We start from the raw sequence: 23,123 nt of genomic DNA, 5'->3' as shown, positions 1-23,123 counted from the left end.
CCTCGCATATCCAGCATCTTACATCCGCCGGCAGGCGGATGTGCCGGCGGCTCCTACGAAGGCCATACGAAGGCCATACAAAGGCCTGTTGAGCGCCTGTTTGGCGCACGTGAGGCGCTATATGGCCCTTTCCATTATCCATCTGCTTCAAGGTGGCAGTATCGTTAGCGCGGCACCATTGACCTCCTATTAACACGGTAAGACCGGGGCTTCTGCGTGCACACTTACCTGGCCATCTAGTTGGCTGCACTGCCGAGACTTATCAACTAAATCCGTATCATCGCGCGACACTGCTAATGCCATCCTCTGCACCTACGCTTCCTAAACCATTGTCAGGGCTGCACACTCTGCCTCTTTGAACATTGCCCGTGGTACTAGGGCATAATTTATTCTCTTTAGCTTTCGTGCCCTTGCAAACTTTGCACGTTGTGCCTTTGTACTTCAACTTTTGCATGGTCTCTTTATGTAGAGGCACACTAATGATTATACTGTGCCTTATGGTGGCCTACCAACCACACTGACTATTTTGTTGTGCCTTATGGTCGCCTACCAACCACACCGACTATTGTGTTGTGCCTTATGGTCGCCTATTGACCACATTGACTATTGTGTTGTGCCTTATGGTCGCCTATTGACCACATTGACTACTGTGTTGTGCCTTATGGTCGCCTACCAACCACACTGACTATTGTGTTGTGCCTTATGGTCGCCTATTGACCACATTGACTATTGTGTTGTGCCTTATGGTCGCCTATTGACCACATTGACTATTGTGTTGTGCCTTATGGTCGCCCACCAACCACACTGACCATTGTGTTGTGCCTTATGGTCGCCTATTGACCACATTGACTACTGTGTTGTGCCTTATGGTGGCCACCAACCACAGTATGTGGACAGTAGGCAAAGTGTACGAAGCATGTGAACTAATAATGTATGCATCTGATAGATAATGCTGCCACAGTTTATGACCTTGTTAAACGTAATGTATATGAACACTCAGTCACCAGTCTCTATAGCTCGGCAATCAACTCTATCTAATTACTGTGTCTTACTAGACTGAAGCTATTACGTATGTGCTCTACAGCTTGTTGCCACTGATTACTGCCCTTATCACCTCTGCCTTGTAATCGCCTAGCTTCCAGCCCTACTGCACCTCACTAAGCCACCCGATAGACTGAAGCTTTGCTCCTCTCACCTAGCTTACTTTGTGCTCGCCACCCCAGTCCTGAATACTGAAACTGTGCTTCCAGGTCCATTGCACATACTCGTAATCGTACAACATGTACCTACCACCACTCTAAACAACACTCCTAAGAGCCCTCCTTTACATAATCACGCTACAAGACCTCACCATGCCTCAACATACCCTACCATTGGCTCCTGTACATTACTCGGCCAAGCAGCTCACCAGACCATGCACTCTAATACAAGGGAATCTTAAACTACGTGCAAGACTCCCAAGATTGCATGACTACTTACCTAAAACAGTATCTAACACCACTACTGGCCCTAGTAAATCCAATCGACATCACCTGCAACTCAACAGCAGACTCTACAGAGAGACTGTTACACCCCCCAAGCGATCCCAAGGCACTGCCCCCACCAGCTCAACCAACGATAAAAGGGGCGTACATAAATGCACGCTCTATGGTCGCCCACGCAATGGAGATTGCAGACATACTACATAATGGAAACTTAGATTTCCTAGCCATCACAGAATCCTGGCTCCACCCCGCAGCCGGCCCAGCAATTATGTTAGCCATCCCAGATGACTACACCCTCCTCAGACTAGACCGTACCACGTCGCGAGGTGGAGGTCTTGCCATCATACATAAAATGAATCTCACACTGAAACTCGATCCACCTCTTAGTACAAACTCTTGTGAAGTCCTCACAGCCAAGCTATCCATAACTAACTCACATTTTGTAACTATCCACCTTATCTACCGCCCACCAGGCCCTATAGGACTCTTCGAAGAAGATCTCAATAATATCCTATCTAATAATCTGAAAAGTTCCTCCCAGAAACTCGTACTAGGAGATTTCAACCTAGGACTCCATGACCCCCGAGACTCGAATGCCACACTAATCAATAACTCCCTAGAGGAACTAGGTTTCACCCAAAAGATTACATGACCTACTCATACTAAAGGTAGAACCCTTGATTGGATTGCTGTGCACAATTGCCCCATCTCGGTACTATCCACACTACCTCAGCTTTGGTCAGACCACTATCTGATCACATTCGCCTTAGAGGCCCCACCTGCGCTACTCATTGATAATGTAGCCCCAGCAGTCCCCAATAGAAATAAAAGAAACATCACGCCAGAAAACCTCATCCCGCTGATCATACCCACCCTCAATTCTATACCAGACAACACTGACCCATTTACCATGGTAGACGTGTACAATAAAGTGATGCTATCATCCCTTGATGCCATAGCTCCCTTAAAGATTAGAAAAAGCAAACAACGTAAACATGTGAACTCCTGGTTCTCCCCACAACTAAAAAAACTCAGACGTGAGAAACGTCGTCGTGAGAAAATATGGAGACTTGATCCTTCAGAGACCAATAAGCACAACCTAAGTAAGCAATCAGCCCTCTACAAAAAAGAAATAATTTCCACCAAACAAACTTCCTACAACCTCCGAATCACCCAAGCTAAGTCCAATACTAAAGAGCTCTTTACAATTCTGAAGGAGTTAGAATCTCCTATCCAAACCCCAGACTCCTGCACTAAGGATAAAAACTGGTGTACAAACATTCAAAATGCCCTGTCTAATAAAATCACCACCTTGCAAACGAAGATCCACCATAAAAAGGCTACCCTTCTCGCCATTACGAAATCCAATATTAACGATGTGACAGTGACACCTTCCATCCTGACCCCCTCACTTGATACCACCCCCCACTTCAACTTCCGCAAAGTATCTATCAAAGAGGTTGAGAATGTCATCCTCACTCTTAAACCATCGAACTGCCACGAGGACTTATGCCCAGCACAACTTATAAAAGATGCAGCTCGTGAATTATCACCCTTCATCACTAAACGAATAAATGCATCCTTCAACTCAGGCATAATACCCAATAACCTGAAACAATCATGGGTCCTCCCACTCCTTAAAAAACAAAACCTAGACCCCGCCATACCTACGAACTATCGTCCTATCACCACAGTACCATTCATGCTTAAAATCATCGACAAATTGGCATATTTACAAATCCAACAATACCTAGAATATAACCACCTTCTAGGAATACGACAATCTGGTTTCAGACCCCAACACGGAACCGAAACCGCTTTGGTTGACCTTAAGATACAAATTGACGAGTTGAGAGACCAGGGCAAAACTGCACTGCTGCTGCTCCTTGACCTCTCAGCAGCTTTCGATTTAGTTGACCACGGGATTCTGTGCAAACATCTCGAGTCGGCCGCACACTTCTCCCATGAGGCTATAGGCTGGATTCAGTCCTTCCTCAGTGATAGAACAATGCGCGTCTTCTCACCATTAGCGGCTGCTGACCCCACGCCCATCGCCTGTGGCGTGCCTCAGGGCTCCTGCGTCTCTCCTACATTGTACAACATCTTTACAAAGCCCCTTTTCGATGATCTCGATGGTCTGGGTATCACCTACACAAACTATGCAGATGATACTCAGATCCTCATCCCGTTGTCGGGGGATTATGACAAGGATTTGGCCTTTGTAAACAGAGTGTACCTCATCATTCAGGCATGGATGGCCTCACACGGACTATGCCTGAATGATGACAAAACAGAACGCCTCATTCTTGGTACCTCAGCCAATATCAACAAACTCGGCCAAATTTACTCATCATTCGTAATTGATAACAACACCATCACTGTGGCCAAGGAGGTAAAAACTTTGGGTTTTTACCTAGACTCCTCACTATCATTTAACAAACAGGTAAACGCAATGGCCTCCGCCACTGCTTACACTTGTAAACTCATCCGAGCTGCCAAACCACTCCTAACACCTAATAACTGCACTACCTTGGCCAGAGCATTGATCCTATCTAAGCTGGATTACTGTAATGCCCTTTACGTAGGCAGTAACAAACATATCATAAACAAGATCCAAATCCTTCAAAATAATGCTCTAAGAGCAGCTCTAAGTATCCCCAGAAAGCCCACATCTCAGATACCAGAAGATCTGTTAACTGGCTTTCCACGAAAGACAACATTTTCCTTAAGTCTGTCTCACTGACACACAAATGCCTTCATGACATGGCCCCGAAATATCTGATAACAAGATTCTCTAGACAGGTTTCATACCGCCCCTCCAGAAGTGCCAACGCCAATCTACTACTAGTCCCAAGATTCAAACGGTCCCTGACTGGAGGGAACAGCTTCCCTGTTAAAGCAGCTACTCACTGGAACTCACTACCGCCACCTCTAAGGAAAGACATCCCTTACTTTCAGTTCAGGACATACATTATACAATGGATGAAGGACCATGACAAATAATACTCCCTGGTGGCTCCTCATGCCATTATCAGTGCCATCACCAATTGTATTATTGTTCAGTGTACCCCCGCTACTATATAAACTGCACTAGATAAAATGTCTTTGATATCTGTTTACCCATGTTACTACTTTATCCCTATTGTAACTCCACGGGACGTTATTTAATATGCTGTATGTAACTAAGCTATCCAACCCTCTTACTATGTTCGCACCTTGTTATCCTTGTGGTTATGTGCGCATTATAAATAATAAAACAAACAAACAAACTTCATTGGTCTATGCCTATCTGATGGCTCCGTCTGGACCCATCTCATAATAGATACCATTTCTAATCCATCAAAAGGACAGCCAAAAGGTTGGCAATATCCACCAAAGGCTGTGTGGCAAGGGGACTTCCCATTGGTTGGCGCCTAGCTTAACAACCTTGGACACTTTGATGAGACATCAAGATATGCGTGAGACATAAGTAAGGGAAGAGAATTCCGTAGTCTGCGATACTTCCAATTTAAGAACACTCCTGGCCATCCCGAGGTAATGGGGTATGCCCTTTCCTTTCCCTTGTACTTGGCAGTGCGTGCTATCTGGTGTTTGTGTGCGTGTGTACACTGAGGGAGTTCTGCAGGTGTCTTATCTGTGTTTGGCTCGTGATGAATAGCCAGTGTTTTCATGTCTGGGTCACGTGTTAGAGTACAGTGTTTGAGTGGACTTCCTCCCGTTTATTAGGGTTTTAGCTCATTCTGACATGCATGTTCTGTTCTTTATGGCCACCAGGGATGCTAGTCAGTTACTTTCAAGTTTTGGCTTACTGATCTCGTGCACTTGGACATCAATGGTCAGTTAACATCTCTCACCCTTGCGGTAATGGGGCAGAAATTGGTAATGACTTATTCATCTACGTCTTCAGACACGGTCTCCCATTCCAGATCGGACCTCCTAGTGCTCACCAACTGGTCTACATATATGGATACAGAAAATATGTCCTGCAACGACTATATTCTAACAAAGAGCCTCCTTTTCTGGTATTGGCTACAGGTAATGCTCATCACTGCCTGAACGCCATAGTCAGCCAAGGAGGACACTGTTCTGTTTACTCATGTGACATGTATAAGAGGAAACTACTATGGCAAAAGGGGGACCTGCTACGCAGAGGCGAGCCTCCACATTGTTGACGTCCTGGAGGGGCGGAGCCACACTGGGCCATGGAGCCAGTGAGGAGAGATATATATATATGAAAAGCAGAGTTATGCACTTTCATTTCTACCTAATGGGTGGCTCTAGTTTGGATCGGGTGATGTTAAACACACATCCATTTCATGAATTTATTTTTTAAAACTTTATTTACTCACGGAAATTGCTTCACTTGGTTACACGTCTTTTCCTCATTGTAGATTGCTAGCGTGCCGTAAGAGAAAACTGCTTTCTACTTGGCGAATAAGATTTCTAACCCTGTTTTAGTCAGAATTTGAACACATTCATTATTGAATAGTCAAGTGAACTGTTTTGTTATCACAGCGTGCTCTTTCCATGGATCAGAGATTCGCTTTGAATGTGTAAATAGGTAATTAATAAGACTAGCTGGGCACTGCATGGGGATGGAATATATGCCATTGGCAGTCATTCATCCATCCATCCATCTATATTCCAGTCAATCTTTTTAGGCTGTTTTGAATTGCTGTGGAATTTAACAACAAAAGCTTGTATGCTACAGATATTCTTACAGTTGTTAAGCACAGGTGGTGTGGTTTTTTTAGTGGGTGTCCTTAGAATGTCATCACTTTTAATTTGGAACTATTTTACCTTCTAATTCTTTATATTCAGTTAGGTACACTGATGGGGTTTTTCGTAAAACCTTTCTTTTGGTACTGGGTCTGATTCAATCTCAATATTTCTTTTCATTATTTTGTCGAGTGTCAGATACATAGCAGTATCTAAAAATAAGTACAATTTTTACATTAAAAAAATAACTGATTTGGAGTTTAATTTTCAACTGTCTTATTGATGCAAAGAATGAGTGGAGATCTCTTGTGAATTGTCCTTACTATAAGCAAAGATTGAATTGACCTTATTTGGATAATATATTACCCCTGAAGAAGGGGGTTCAACTCCCGAAACGTGTTGGGCCTTTGCTTTTGGAAAATGAAAATGAAATGAAAACCACCATCATGATAAATTATAGAATATGAGCATTTTTATAAAATGTGCTACATATGTGAATTGAGAAATAGTGACTAGTTTAAATATAAAGTATTGCCTGTTTAATACAGGAAAAAGGTGTGCAAAGGGCAGGAGTCTCCATTGAGTTTGAGACCTAACAAAATATTGTTCCCGGTCTACGTGTCAGGATAGGTAATACTCCCCCGACCCCCCTTGCAACCACACAGCACTAATTATTATTAAGAACTCTAAGACCACTAATTAAGGTGTGCATTGTTAGTACATCCTCACTAGTGAGGAGCAAGCTGCAAGCTTAATGCCCGAGGGTTGCCGTTCTACCCAACTGAAGAGCCGAGGTTGGAGAGGGAGCAGAGATGAGGAGACCAGCATTTCATCTGGTGGCGCAACCAGGAACGAGCTGTAGTTGGGGGGGGGTAACGGACGGTCAAACCAGATCTAATGAGGTATCCAGAGTCCCTGAGCTCCGCACAGGTCAGACCATTGCTATGGAGACAAGTAGCCATGGGGGAAGCCAACAAGGTTAGCCTGAGAAACCTGATGGAAAGCCTATCGTAACAAGGTACGAACATTGTGATTAACGGCTGTGAAGGATACCAAGGTTGTGGGAGCCTGAGAAACCTGATGGAAAGCCTACTGTTACAAGGCACGAACATTGTGATTAACGGCTGTGAAGGATACCAAGGTTGTGGGAGCCTGAGAAACCTGATGGAAAGCCTATCGTAACAAGGTACGAACATTGTGATTAACGGCTGTGAAGGATACCAAGGTTGTGGGAGCCTGAGAAACCTGATGGAAAGCCTACTGTTACAAGGCACGAACATTGTGATTAACGGCTGTGAAGGATACCAAGGTTGTGGGAGCCTGAGAAACCTGATGGAAAGCCTACTGTTACAAGGTACGAACATTGTGATTAACGGCTGTGAAGGATACCAAGGCTGCAGGAGCCTGAGAAAGCAGAGTGTGTAACTACCCCATGAAAGGAGGATTCAAAAGTGATATGAACCCTTTGAATCAAGACTGGGAAAGCAACAGAAGGTACAGAAGTCTAATGAGACAGGGTGAACAGCCGCCTTATGTGAAACAACGTGGGTAAAAGAAAATAAACCCGTGAAAGTAGCACCGTGCCTTGAAAAAAAAACAACGCCACGAAGGACAAAGTCTTCTTTTTTGTTTACAAGAAATCCTAGAGGAATGGAAGTGTTCACAATAGACAGTTTTCTTTATTAACAGAAGACAGTTAGACACATACCTTGATACAAAGACTGGGATGAATATCCTGTGGTGGAAAACGAAACTTTGAAACCCAAGAACAAACCAGATACAAATTGAGCCAAGCAGATGCCCTGGTGAGGCTATTGGGCAAAGCCTCCCATTTACCTGTTAGTTAAATGTTTTTTCTACAGTTATAGTGCCAGTTAGCTGGATGGGATTGGCACCGAAGAATTTTATTTTGGACTTTAAAGCACACCTGTAGCTTTTGTTTTGTCAGGTAGGGCACGTCCCACATCGCGATAGGGGCTAGTCAGGCATTTTGGTTGTTTCATTTTAAAGAAACTCCTTCAAAATGACCTGTGTTTGCTAGAATAAGGTTCACCACACCTTGCAGAGCTCACAACTGTGCTATGAAGACTGCTTAGCTGGGGGGGGGGGGGGGAAGAGGGCAGGGGCGTTTTGAAGGAAGACATGCTGGCAGAAGGATAGGACCAGAAAGCCCGTCCATGCAGCCGCCACGCAACACCGCTTCAGTTTCCTCCTCCCAGTTTGATCAGGATGATCAGCACAGACCACCAAACCACAGTCGAAGAGGGGACACGTGTATTATGGACCCCCAGGCCATATTCCAGACTGCCAATCCTAGAGTCTCATGGCCCCACCTGTCCAAGTCCACTAAGGTAGTCCTGTATAGGAGGCGGCTGCAGCCCATTGCGATTCGGGTCATGAAAATGATTAACATTTCCCCTGAAGCGGGGTACACACCTCGTTTTGAAGATGCAACATCTATGAACCGGGTTGCAATTCGTTGAGCGCGACACCTCCATTCCTCATGAAAAAAAAAATATATTTCAGACTTAATTATTGGAGCAGCCAGAGTCTGAAACTACACTACCAAGAAAGGCTGAAAATTGGGACGCCCTGCTGCTAGAAACATGGGCTTGCACAAGGTGCAGAGTTCAACGGTCTTGGACAAGCCAGCTACTGACCCTAGTAGTTGCAGAAACCATGCGTTCCTTTGATCCTGGAAGGACATCACTAGGTCTGGCAGATAACTCAGGAATTCAAAGTCCTCAACTCCCAGAAATACATTTGCATGAAATACAGCAATGTAACTAGCGATGCTTGCATAGTATGGGGCACAGCGTACAGCACTTCTAATCAAATTATTAATTCTACGACACCAACAAGTGTCACAACGCGTTCACCCCAAAAGGGGTACCTTGGCACCCTTAATCGATGGTTTATAATTATCCAAGTCAATGGTAGGCATTTTATAAACCTCAGAAGGATGAAGTGCTGAGTGAACCTGCCGGGATTCGAACCTGGGACTATGAGGACCCTCTAGTGGCGCATTAGTCCATTCAGCCACAGACCCTGTGTTCAAGGCATTTTCCTAAAATCTTCTTGGGGGAAGACTTTATAAAACTATCCCTTGCTATACAGGCCCCAACTTCCAGTAGAGGTCTGTACTACTCAAGGTATGGATAGTGTGGTAGAGCAGCCAGGCTCATCTTAGGAGGGAGATGTGAGCTGTAGGTCAGCACAAAGAACTCAGCAAATACATAGGCCCAAAGAAACTCCTAGACACTTGAAGCTATAGTGAAATCGTTATTTATTTTATATAGATAAGGTAAAGTTTTTCAGGTAAGTACCATTTTAATAAATACATTTCAAATTAAGTAAAATCACTTGTTATCGCAACTCGGCAAATGTTCTGTTGTAGAAATAAACAGGTGAAACCACATCATCAATAGCAGGTCGGTACTTTGAGAGACTTGTATTACCTTTAATAGGCCTCAAGGCTTTAGCAGTCCAGCCCTATCTTGGTACGAGTTTTTAAAAGTCAGATGGGAGGTAAAGCGGGTAAGGCACAGATGCAGAAAAGAGTTCCAGAGGATGCTTCAATTACAAGTAAGATGCTTTTGTGGGTAAAAAAGGTCTGAGACCTTGGGAAGGCTCCCCCTCAGTGCACAAGCATTAGGCCTGGGCAAACGGTATTGGCAAACACTTAAAGACCAAAATGAGCACAACAGCAACAGAGGAGCGACAGAATGACAAAGTATTTCCACGCGTCCAACAGTACCGGAGCAGTTGTGAAGAAGATGCAGCTGGATTCTCTTACGGTGCAGCAGCAGTGGACCCAGTCTCCTGTTCCACGGTTGTGGAGACGAAAGAAGGGACTTTCGAAGGTATGTCGCAGCAGCAGTAGGTGAGAGAAAGGACTCCCAGCAAAGGTTTCTTCATGCTCCAATGTCGGGTCTGCAGTTTTGGTGCCTCCAAGGGAGAATGTTTACCAGCCAGTCAATCTGCCTCGATTCTTCAGTCCAGCACTCTGGTGAGGGGACTTTGAGGAGGGGGATATTGTCACTGAGCCCACCAATGTTCTGGGAGTAATCATTCACGGGACGACAACGCACTGCAATATGGTCAGAGGTCTCAGGGTATTGGCAGTTTGCAGCCCAGGAAGGTCACAGGACTTTGTGGGTGGGCTCGTTGTGTGGGTTGCCTTATGGCTAGTTGGTCTCACCAGCCAAAGGGAAGGAGGAATCCTCTTAAGAGCTACTCTGTCAATTTGAAAACTAGGTCAGGACAGCAGTGGTCTCGTTGTGGTTGATGGAAGGGGGTGCAGGAGTCTCTGGTCGTCTTCTGCTAGCGGTCGACTTGTCCTCTGCCCCTGGACCATCCCCTTAGATCAGGAATTCAGACTCTGCAAACTCTACCTGTAGTTTACAGATAGGGGTGGGTGGCTGTCCAATCAGGAGCCCCCTCCCCCAAATTGGGAAATGGATTCTCTCATGCACACCAGAAGACAAAGGACAGCAGAGTTTCAGGATCCTCCCTTGCTCCCTGTCCTCGCAGACACACTGGAGCCTCGGCGGGCTACACAAAGGGTTACCAACAAAAACAAAACTCAAACCAGGACCATCCCCCACCCAGAATGGTAAGGCCAAGCACACAAGAAATGGCGATAAAAAAAAATAAGCCACCATTTTGGTTCAATGATGACCCTTCTGTGCATATCCGCAGCTGTGGAGACAGCCTGTGGGTAAAAATTCAATCAGTAGAACATGTCCACTGCCACCAGCCATACATTTATGCTCGTCACTGTAACAGAAATGTTACAGGAGGAGAGAGAACGGGGCTACCATAGGATGGTGTGTGCTGATCTCTCAAAAGGAGAAGCTAAGAAGGGTAAAAGGTATCCCCCCCCCCAACCTTGAGAACAGTAGTTCAAGAGAATAAAAGAATAGAAAAAGGAGAGCACGCAGGGCTCCCAGCAACACTGAACATTGGATGCCGTTTGCTGCAAAGGTCAATTGCAGATGCCTAAAAGGTCTGGAGGAAAGAACGACTACAAAACAAAGTAAAACACAAAGAATAGGGTTCCCGTGATCAGCGCAGGAAAGAATGAATGGGGTGCGGGAGGGTGCTCCCCTCATTCAGGAAAACACAGAAAATGTCCAGACAGCAAAAGTACGGGGGGTTTCAGAGGTAGAGGGGATTTAGCATAAACATGAAAAATCTCCCCAACAGCTGGCGGTTGTTTGCAGTAGAATCTTCTCTGGCGTCTTTGCTCAGAGAGACCAGAACATGCCCTGGAAACTCCATCCAAAAAAGAGAGACTACTCGCTTTAGAGACTGCCCGCTTGGTTTAGGCTACACCTGAAATAATTAATTCTATGATGCGGACCAAAACTGTACACCCCCCCACCAATATATAAATGAAATATAAAATGACAGTAAAAAGGCTTCCAAGTGCCTCCCCCTGGTCACATACCAGCAAAGCTGTCAGTTTGTGACTTGCATGTAATGCCATAGTTTACTATTCTGCCTGCGACGTCCCCAGCAAACTATGCCATGACCATCCTGGCACTCACGTTGCAAGTTCAGTAAATGCTAGGTCCTGGTCTGCGGCAGAGGCATTGCTGCAAACCATGTACTCTAGCATGTAAGGCCAACAGGGATCCTCAGACTGCAGTGGTGTAGAGACAACAGCGCGCAACACTGCTTGGAGGCAGCTCATCACTGGGGGGAGGTTGATGACGAAGCACAGCTGAACCTTGTCATTATGCAACACTGCCTTCCCCATCTTTGAAACGCCCCGTCCCAGTGGCCCAGGTGTGTGCTGAAGCAGCCGTCAGCTGCATTACGCAATGTGACAAATCCGTAGTTGTCGCCCCTTTCCATAAGGCCAGGGCGTTGAGGCCGCTACCCGGTAGTCCCACTGGGGGTGGTACTCAGCAGGGGGAGTCTCATAGGTGAGACACCCCCTCTGGGGACAAGGATGACCATCTAGGGGAGAACACAGTATGACCCCTCTCCCAAGTAACTCTCCTCTACCTAAACCTGTGAGACACCCCAATAACATAACCACCTATCTCAGGTACCTCAGTAGGTCCAACAACAATACCCCTAACTCCAACACTACCAAACCTCTTACCATTGTCACATCAAAAACACCTTCATAGTACCTCCGCACGTTATACATACAATTCCATGCTTTTTGGAACTACTGACACGGCGAAGAGGCAGAGAGCCACAAAGACTTTCATGAAATATACTGGAAGAGGAGAACCCGCAGAGAAATGAAGAGTGCTCAGGAGAACTGGAGTGGCCGCTCTAGTACTCCGTGGGGGAGTGTTGGGTGGGATAACACTAAAAACTGGCGAACCACTTATGAAAGTATCAATAAAATAGTCCATAGGCGCCCCTCTGCCAGTGGTCGTAGTGAGCGGGAGCGTCCGGGAGCACTGCTCCTATACTTTAAATAACCTTTTACAGCTCCTATACCTCTATTTAAAAAAAAAAAAGTTCCGGAATGATTTCGTTTTTAAAATAAAAGTGTAGGAAGAAGTTGAAACTTGCACTTTCAGTGCACTGCACTGAACGTTCCTTTAAACAGCAGGTGCAAGTGTTTGGGGGGTGTATTGTGTGTGGGAGGGGACGTGGTGATGGGGTTTGTGGGGAGTGGCTGCAGGCCAGCAGGAAACATTGTTCAACTACTTCTTTTCGTACACTTTGACCACTGGCCTCTGCGAGAACGAACTCAGCCATTGACCTGTTCTTTGGGAAGATAGCCAATCGAGAGTCTGCAGCCATTCTTTAGCTCACTGTACCTTTCACAGATGGGAAATAGCCATTTGCAGATCAGTCTTTGTCCCGCCCACATGAGCAGTCCAGCATAGAAATGCTATGGCAATTCCTCTCTGAACAAGAGTACCAACAGCAACTCCATACACGTGTTTCAGCCTTGTTGGGCCATGAGGTGGAGCTGTGCCTCTGAGCACAGTGAGCAAGGGGTCCACATCTGGATGACCCTAAGAAACTTAGGGTGACTAAACCCAAGTACCTTAAAACAATTAAAAAAAAAAAAAAAAAAAAGTCCATAGGCACCCCGCCCCCCCCTCTGCGAGAACGAACATGGCCCATTGACCTGTTTTTTGGGAAGGTACCCACTCGAGAGTCCGCAGCCACATTTTGCTCACTGTACCATCTGAATATTAATGGCCATGTCCTTGCTCCCCTCACCCCCATCCAGAGGTTCACAGATCTATGCTTGGATACCATGCACTTGACTGAGCCCACCTTCTGGTCGCTCCCAAGACTGTGCCTTATTTAAAATGTCCGACTTCCTCCAAACCAATCTCTGAAATAGTAAAAAGCAGATTTGCATAAATGGAGGAATTGATGGGAGGCAGCGAGGGCTCATGGGTGAAGAGTAGAGCCCCGCTGGGGACCATTGACCACAAACTGCACAGAGCCTCGTGCAGAGTGGAGCGACAGACAGTCCCCCCTCTGCTGTTAATGTTCCCCAACCATGAAAAGGTAATGACGCCCGTGAATTGGAACATCAATTTGACCATCTGTTGGAAATGAAGACGGCGCATTTCACTTCCCTTCCGCGTCTGAGCAGAATGAAGTCCTGTCGCATTGGGAAGCCGGGGAGCCAATGCCTGTCCATTATGGGGTGTGTTGATCACCACTGGAGCCCCACCAGGCTGTCGCTAACGCAATGCTCCGAACCAATGAGCGAGTTAGGTCTGTACGTCTACTAGCTTTGGAGCGTGTTGTGGATGATCAGTTGAGCATTCTACGGCGGGTTCGACTGCCCGTGCAAGTGTGGTCCCCCCTCCGATTGCTGTCCTCTCTCTCAGTTGAGGAAGCGCAGCACGCATTGCCCGTTTATTCTGCACATTTCAGGAGTTTACCCCGTCGCACGTCTAACAAAATGGGTGTCACCTCTCTAAGAGTGCTCTTACATGCAGGATTTTGGTCAGTTATTTTTGTGGTTGTGTGTTGGAGCAATTCATTTTGGAACCGACTCGCAGTATCTTTTTCATGTGGATTGAATTCTTTTGCAGCCTTCGCACCCGCACAGATTCCCCCGTTAAACCCGTTACCTTGGGGTGTTGTGGGCCGTTCCGGTGATTCGGTTCAGGTTCTCTTCCAGTTGTACAAGTGTTTTGCGCGTCTCCTGGGCAGGCAGTGTCGGTCCGGTTACCGGACCCCGCGGTGCACCTCCCAGAGGTTACACCACCTTCTCCCAGTCTCCTGCAGCCTTGGGGAGCAGCTCCCCACCAACGAGTAACGGATTTCCACTGTCCACTTCACTCCTCAGACCATGGACAGAACTAGTCTTCTGGACAGCGCTCTCCGCATCTCTCAGATCTCCAGCTCCTGGGCTGCCCTGCATTGTGGACTGTTCCTTTCACAAGTAAAATGTAGTCCTAAGCACCCCTCTGCGAGAACGAACACGGCCCATTGACCTGTTCTTTGGGAAGGTACCCGTTCGAGAGTCCACAGCCACACTTTAGCTCACTGTACCTTTCACAGATGGGAAATACCCATTTGCACATCAGTCTTTGTCCCGCCCACATGGGCAGTCCAGCACCGAAATGCTATGGTAATTCCCTTCTGAACAAGAGTTCCAACAGCAACCCCATACACGTGTTTAGGCCTTGTTAAGCATCAGGGAGGTGGAGCGGTGCTTCTCTGAGCACAGTGAGCAAGGGGTCCACGTCTGGATGACCCTAGGACACATAGGGTGACCTAACACCCTTGAAAAAATAAAAAAATTAGTCCTGGGTGCCCCTCTGAGAACAAACACGGCAAAAATGGCCTGTTCCATGGCATGATAACCTGTTCTGAGATGAGAGTTTGCAGCACACGCTTTTTGCTCACATCTACCTTTCACAGATGGGAAATATCTATTTGCATATCAGTCTTTGTCCCGCCCACATGGGCAGTCCAGCAACAAAATGCTAAGGCAATTCCCTTCTGAACAAGAGTTCCAACAGCAACCCCATACACGTGTTTCAGCCTTGTTGGGCCTCATCAGTGAGGTGGAGCGGTGCTTCTCTGAGCACAGTGAGCAAGCGGTCCACGTCTGGATGACCCTGGGAACCTTAGGGTGACTAAACCTAAGGCCCTTGAAAAAAATCAAAATGTAGTCATAGGCGCCCCTCTGCAAGAACAAACGCGATTGGTTTGGGTGAGGTCGGACATTTTACGTGAGGAAGCAGAGCCTTGGGAGTGAACAGAAGGTGGGCTCAGTCAAGTGCATGGTACCCAAGCATAGATCTGTGAACCTCTGGATGGGGGTGATGGGAGCAAGGACATGGCCATTACTATTCAGACGGAGCAGAAGGGCGCGTGCGTGCAACCATGACGACAAAGAAGTTCAAGATTTCAATTTGCAGTTTGTCGGGTCGTCAAGCCCAAGACACTGGGCTTCGGACCTTCTCGGTCCACACCAGGACAGTTTTCACTTTTAAAACTTGGGCCAAGGGTAGTGCACTGTGCATTTGATCTGCCTCGTCACTGCCTTCTTGCCAAGCTTCCTCTTTGCCCGATCGAGTCCAGTGTTAACCTGTGGCTTCCTTCACGTGTAGTAACTGGTAGCCCCGATCTCTCTACGCAGCAAACTCGGATTCAAGCGCTTGAGTTTAGGCCGGAGGAGTGCTGGACTCCACACCACGGGTCGGCATCAGCCCGCACAGATCGGCTGCAGTGGGCACTACATGGTGTGGAAGGGTGCGAGGGCAGTGTACGGTCTCTGGTGCCTCTCCCTTCGCCAAGTACTGGACACTCGGACCATCTTTATTGTAAGAACTTGGGCTTTTCATGTTTGCACAAAATGAAGGCTGAAGGGTGCAGTGTATGGCCGATACCTGGGACTCAGCATTTCACCTCGCATGTGTTGTGCCGAATAAGAAAGGGGGTGTAGACAGCGATGGCTCCTCTGAGCCTGCCTCCTGCACGTGACTAAACCAGATGATCTGGCATTCTGGTGCATTTAGACGACGTGCACGATTTAGAGATGTCCCTGGGCACAAGCCTTCACCTTGCCCGAATTAGGCAGGAAAAACCAGACAAACAGGAGCATTGCCTTAGACCAGCAACCCCCGGCCCCCGCCCTGGCTCAGTGTCTCGCTTTTCACCTTCTCACGAGAGTCTCATTTCAAAGGTCACCGTTGTGTGCAGTCCCTTCAGATGAAAGGGCCTTATTTGTAATCACCAACACTGTGCCAGCGTCTGACTGCACTACGGGATGGGGGGGGGGACTGGCCATGTTCAACCTGCAGGGATGACTCTCCAAACCAGACTGCAGCAGAGCAGCAGAGGGCCGCCAGCCCTGCAGGAGACCAACCCTAGTAACCCCCCTCCGCCAGCACGAAAGGCCGGCAGCGCCCACCCTGTATGTGTGTGCCCCGTCTGCAGGACACTGGCTCGGGGGCAACATGCATCCACCACCATGACGCTGGGTGACCACAAACCCAACCATTACAGCCCTTAAAAGGTGAAAGAACCAGGAAGTTCCCGAAACCCATGAACCGGCCCGAGGCTGGAAATGAACTGCAAGACCTCGGATGAGAGGTTTGAAGGAGGCACGGCTGCAGAAAACCTCTGACGAACAACGCAAAGCTTAAAAACCATCACCAATTCTTCAACACTCGCAGTGGCCCGGACACACGAACAATAAACGTCGCTTTTCTTTTCCATCATGACACAATCATCTGACAAAAAGGTTTGCACACGCAAGGTTCCTGCATGACCTTGAGTGAGCCATGAAAGGCAGGTTTCCCCTAAAGCCATATGACCGGAATTTAAAGAGGCTTCTACCGTGTGCATAAGGCCTGGGGGGGAGGGGGGACTTTCTGGGAAGGCAGATGATTCCATTTCAGGAAAGGGATTTGGCAAAGGCTAAACTTCAAAAGATAAATGTTCAAGTCAATCAATGTGCTGTTCAAAGACGACATTGACGCGCTAGACGAACAGAGGACACTGTAAGGTCCTCTACTCTACACAGCGCGTTCGCTCGCGTAATGAGAACACAGAGGCCCACCGCCATCTTGCTATTCATAGGGCATGCACGAGGATGCAAGCCTGCAGGGAACCAAAACACATTGCAAGAAACAGCCACACAGCAGTCAGGGTGTAAAACAATTATTTACTAAAAGGATTTGAAGGCGCTGAGCTTCCCGAGTGGCCTGGCACACACCCGACTTCATGTCTCGCTGGCCAGCGTTTGGGCTCCGGGTACTTTACACTCCATTTTCTTGAAGTAAACTTATTTTTAGTCAGTACATAAGTAATTCCCACTCGGACTAGGGGTATTTTTCGGGCAACTATATTTTAACTCAAACAGTGAACTTTATGCAATATATAGTTAATTGCAGCACGTAATTCAAACACATTAAAAGATGCAGTTACATTTATTCTCCTTTTCAGCTAAGCTAGTAACAGGACAGCTGCTTCGCTATGGCACTGCCCGTACCACTCATTCGAACAGGTCCACGGACATGCGCGGTGGAAAGCAGAGAGCAGGTCCCACCCGTCCATTGTTCCCCATTTTAGGTTGTATTTGCCTGCTTTTAGGGTGGGGACACCTCTTCTGTGGTGCCCCTCATAGGTCGCCTTGGTGACAGGATCTGGCCTTTCGCTTAATGGAAGCCCTCACATGATGGTGGCAAACATGGACAGCTGTAGTGGACAGGGGTATCCTTTTGCTGTCCCTGGTTTTATGTTGAGTGAAATTTTTAACCAAATCAGAAAGCCATAAGAGCCCCTCAGACGACCCCCCCCGCGCCCTCCCACCCCACCCTCTGGTTTTGATTCCTGACCTTCAAAAGCGGCCACCGATGAGCTGGGAACAGCTGCACAGGGTTTTGATGAGCATTAAAGTGACCCTTCAGATTGCAAGTTCTCTGCCAATGTGGATGCATCGCATGTTCACATGCATGACCCCTCGCTCAAGGCCCCGCCTGGAGGACCCCTCGCTCAAGGCCCCGCCTGGAGGACCCCTCGCTCAAGGCCCCGCCTGGAGGACCCCTCGCTCAAGGCCCCGCCTGGAGGACCCCTCGCTCAAGGCCCCGCCCTGGAGGACCCCTCGCTCAAGGCCCCATCTGGCAAGGCCCCGCCTGGAGGACCTCTCGCTCAAGGCCACGCCTGGAGGACCTCTCGCTCAAGGCCACGCCTGTTCCTCACCGGGAGATGCAGCAGGGGGCAGGCGGATGGGGAGCAGCCGCTGGTCATAAGCAAGAGATCCTGGGTAGTCATTGTCCTGGGGGACCAGGGTAAATCCCTCCTCGCTGGGCACCTCTGCTTCACCTTCCAAAAGAAGTGGCAAGAAATGACCAACCAGAATGTAACCTGGGAAGCAGGGTCGCACCCGGCTCCAAGCCAACACATTACAAAGAAATCTTGGCTCGTGTAATAGTAAACGCAGGACACATGCGGGATAACACTCGCGGCAGCTCATGGCCGCGCAACGAGTCCAAGCACTCTGGCAGAATCTAGTAAGGAAGAGGTGGCATCATGTAAACCCATGAGAAGCCGAAACCATGGACTATTTTTTTTACATTTCTATAGCGCACAAAGCAGCCCCTGGGCATCGCGGCGCTGTTACTTGTAATTACACTTGGTTACAAGTTTAGCTTAGACAGCAGGAAATCTACCAACACTACCAAACCGCTCATGGAAGTCTTCCCCCAAACGTCGTCTACTGGTTGTCTGGTCTCTAAGAGGACCCCTGTGAAATCTGGGGGACCAGCAAATAGAACATTGGGTGAATTACCCCATCCCTGATAGGTGCAGAGCGAGTCGCGCTCACGCGGGGAGAACGACATGCGAACCGCAGCTCCATCAGGGAGGGATGACTCAGCCCATCACTGAGATGGTGAGAAATGATAGCCCTCGGGTTAAGGAACACCCATCATCGACCCTATCAAAGCCCTCACTACTCCAGGTGGTGAAACCCCCACGCATAGCAGACCCTACCAGCTGACGTAATGCCACTAATACAGGTAGGTCTTGGGCAGAAGATCACAGGACCAGGGCTGAAAAAGCAAACCACAGATGCAATGAAGGATGAGGTCCCGTAAGAGGAATTTACCACCTCCGCCCATTATTTTCCTCTTAAAAAGCTAAGGTTGTACATCAGGAAGATGTGGTAGGTGCCGACAGCCGCCAACATAAAGTCCAATCTTTGTGAATAAGCAGTTTGAAGGACAGACCCACTAAAAAACCTGGGAATGACAACGTCAATAGCAAGGCCATGCAGGAGGCAAATAAAATTTCTTTATAACTGGTAGCAAAGGCTTCGCCAGTTCTTGCATTCATGGCCCAGTAGGATTCCTGGCCTCCTCAGGAACCTCTCAAATGTAATCAAAAAGAGGTAACAAACCCCATCCCCCCCTATCCCCCTCCCACACATCTTCCAGTTGCTAGGACGATAACTGCACAGCCGTAGAAAGGGCAGCACAAGCAAGCGTGGAACCCACTTTAACAACATTTGAATCGCGGGTCGATCATGAAAGGGGGGGGGGGGAAGCATGGGTGAGGAAAAAGAAATTAACTTTGGACTGCATACATTGTTTTTTTTTTTTTTTTTTTAAATAAAGTCAGTCTATGCCTATCCAGGAAGAATAGCTGGGTATGAAATCACACATACGTACACATCCCACTTGAAACCATGGTCTCCTCTGCAGAATATCTGTAAAGAACCCCCCCAACCCCTTCCCCCCAGGCTAGGGCAGGTCTTACGTACCAATGCAGGCCTGGCCGGAAGCCGAAGTCTTGCAGCCACTGCTAGACATTTGGTTGGAAGGTTTCTGCGACTCCAGCCCAGTCCCATATAAGACAAGTGTGAACTGTGTCAAGGTTCCTGTGGATATGAGAACAATACATGTTTGGTGATTATTGTTATGGAGGCCAATGCTACAGAGCTGCAGTAAAAAAGAAAGAAATCTCTAGTTAACATATTACAGAACTAGTGGAAAAGTCTGTAGGACTAAGAACTAAGGTGCTCAAAGGAAGACATTTTCAGAGTGTAAACACATAGGAAGTCAAAAACTTACATAAAGACTAACATTGATAAAATACATACTAAGAAATATTACAATGAATAATTACATAATACATGAATACATTGAAAAAAGCCATTTATTTTGTGTGAGAAACAGTGCTTAGTCAAATTAATTTCTGTTTATATGTTGTTTTAAAAATGTATATATTTTCTTAGTGTATGCAACTTGAAGAATGGTGTTAAAGTGGTATCCCTGAGCTTTTTCTGCAGCTAATTGTATGTTATCACTGTTGAAATCCACATTTTGTTCCCGTGGAAGATGAACTTATTCTATGCGTAAGGTGACTACTCCCTCTAGCAGTGATAACAGACGAAGCGGCAGGACGGCTTCAGACAAACATACATCTGGCCTTTTATTATATAGTATGAGTTTTGGTTTTGCGTTTCATTACAAGAGGATTCAATGCCCAGGTGACCTAGCACAGACATGCACCCGACCCCTCCCATAACCAGATCGGAGTTCATCAGGGCATCAACTTCATTCTGGACAATAGGCAGGGCAGCATTAAAGTACAGGTGCTGTGAAATCAACTACATGTGCAGATGTTGAGGGGAAGCTGCTCCAGCTGTGTGCACCGATCTCCATCTCTTTCCATGCGCACCCCCCTCCCCCCCCCCCCCCCCCCCCCAAGACTATGCCATGTCACTGCTGAGGCGAGCAAGGGAGCTCTAGAGAAGCACGTGGGGGAAGGGGCTGTGCCCCGCAATGACAGCCCAGATGAAGAAAGCAACGAGTTCACATGCAAGGTGCTATGAAAGATTCTCCTTTGCATTCCAGAAATCCACACTTGGGAACCTGACACAGAGCTGGTCCAGCAATGTGAAGGATGTGACCAGGTGTGCAACGGGGATTTGGAGGATCCCTAAAAGGCATTCATGAGCGATGCATAGAAGGTTAAGCACGTTTGACTGGGGACCAAGATCCAGCAGCTCCCTCAAAGCTGAGGCGAACAGACAACCGGTACAAATCCCAACTCACTGGAAAAAGGCAGACTGGCCACAAAGACCCATTGGACACCGTGCTGGGAGGGAGGGGCCCAACAGACAGCAACGCTGGTTCGCATTGTGGCCACAGTAGCAATGCAGATGAATGACACGAGGGAAGGGCCAAAATGGCACTTTGAAACTTTGGCTATGGAAAACCAGCCTTCAGTGGCAAACAAGAGGAAGATAGGACATAAGAGACTCGTGACGTGGACCAATGAGAAGGGGAGGAGGTAAAAAGAAAGTAGGGGTACAAAATCCCCACATCCAGAGCTGTGAAGGAGGCAGGTTGGTGAAGTTGGGTGGAGCAGGAGGGGGAGGCCAGGCAGCAGAGAGCAGGCGGTGGAAAGGGACACTGAAGAGTCTGTGGTAGTGTTGGGTAAGAGTGCAGGTAAGGTATGTGTTGAGAGTAACAGTATTAGGGTGTGTGAGTGATATGTTCAAAGGGAGAGAGGAGGGGAGGAGTGCAAGAGTAGATCATTTAGATAGTAGAAGGTGAGTGTACAGAGAGTGAAGGAGAGCAGTGGTAGGGTAGAGGCGGTAGCAGTGGTTAGAGAGTAGAAGGGAGGAAGCTAGAACAAGGAGCAAGAGACAGAAGAGAGGAAGGAGTGTGCGAACTGAAGGAGTAAGGATGCAGTGGAGAAGAGAATGACATGGAAAGAGCAAGAGAGACGACACAGTGAGGAGAGGGCAGACGAACTGGAATTCTGAAGATCACAGGTGGAAGAAAGGTGAGGAGAAGGGTGGAAAGGCAGAGGGAACAGGGGACTGGGAGAAAAGCAAAAGGATAGGAGGCGAGGAGGAGAGAGTGAGTGATCGGAGAAGCTATCACAAAGCATTGTGGGGACCTATTAAGCGTTAGAACACCTAGGAATACCGTTCAGCCTCCCCTTGGAATGAGGCTCAACGTAGAAAGGAGTTACTGGACACAAGTCTGGTACGCAATCTGTTCTGGGGAAGTAGGACACCTAGGCCATGGTTGAGGGAGCCCACAGAGGTTGAGGAATAACATCGGGGAAGCCCTTCCACTGGCTTTTCCCAGTCTCCCCAATGACAATGTAATAAAAACAGGTTTATCCTGTGGGTCGCATATTTTTAGAGCCATCTGGGCGAGACAACAGGATATACTGGTCATTTATTGCATTTGATAAATACGCCCAAACCCATTAGGTATCACAGCGTAGGTTACAAGGTTGCTGTAAAGCTTACTGGTTACATGGGAAGTAAAGACAGGTGAGAACAACAACAAACATTGCAGCGCAAGTACATTTATGAAGGAAGAAAATGGGCTAACCATAGTTACACTAAAGTGGTGAGCAGGGCACTTATGAATGTATTCGAAAGGTGGACAGATTAGGATTTGTTAAATAGCCAGGTGTTTAACAGTTTCTTGAAGTGAGTGGGGGAAGCAGGGTCGGATTGGCCCCTCGGCCTTTCGGCCCGTGGCCAGGCCAACATAGTCCCTGGGGAGGAACTGCAGGAACCATACACCAGACGAGCAGACTGGAGCCAAAAGAAGTCCCGAACGGAGGAGAAGGAGAACCCAAACCTGGTCCAGGACAGAAGGACTACTCTGGCTGCTGCCGAATCGAACCTCTGGGCACCAAAGGCACCGGCTAAGTGCCCGAGAGGAAACGCAGCAGGGAAGAGTCAGGCAGCTGCAGAACCCCCCTGTTGAATGCTACCGGGTCCTCGAGAAGCGACGCGGCTGCTTGGTTAATGCTGGCTCTTGCACAGAAGAGACAAACGGCTATGCAGGTTACCCGAGAGGTGTTCGAGTTCTGGGATCCGCACTCATTTGAGAGAAAAAAAACCCTAAAATAATGAATAATAATGGGGCTGGGGCCACAGAGAATGACGGTCCACGAGAGGACAGTTACTTGGCAGGTGAGTAA

General features: G+C 47.7%; 1 protein-coding gene across 1 annotated transcript in view; it reads right to left on the bottom strand.

Moving 5' to 3' along the window:
- The window catches only part of FURIN (furin, paired basic amino acid cleaving enzyme), a 369,732-nt gene that overhangs the window by 9,505 nt on the left and 337,104 nt on the right, over window positions 1–23,123 (bottom strand). Inside the window, exon 15 of the mRNA XM_069625185.1 lies at window positions 19,927–20,043. Within this exon, the coding sequence (XP_069481286.1) occupies window positions 19,927–20,043 (117 nt within the window). The remainder of the gene's footprint in view (window positions 1–19,926; window positions 20,044–23,123) is intronic.

The sequence above is a fragment of the Ambystoma mexicanum genome, chromosome 11 (genome assembly GCF_040938575.1).
Source record: "Ambystoma mexicanum isolate Mex_15411 chromosome 11, UKY_AmexF1_1, whole genome shotgun sequence".
Lineage (NCBI taxonomy): Eukaryota > Metazoa > Chordata > Amphibia > Caudata > Ambystomatidae > Ambystoma > Ambystoma mexicanum.
Note: the sequence above shows the minus strand (reverse complement) of the source record. Positions and strands in the feature narration are given on the sequence as shown.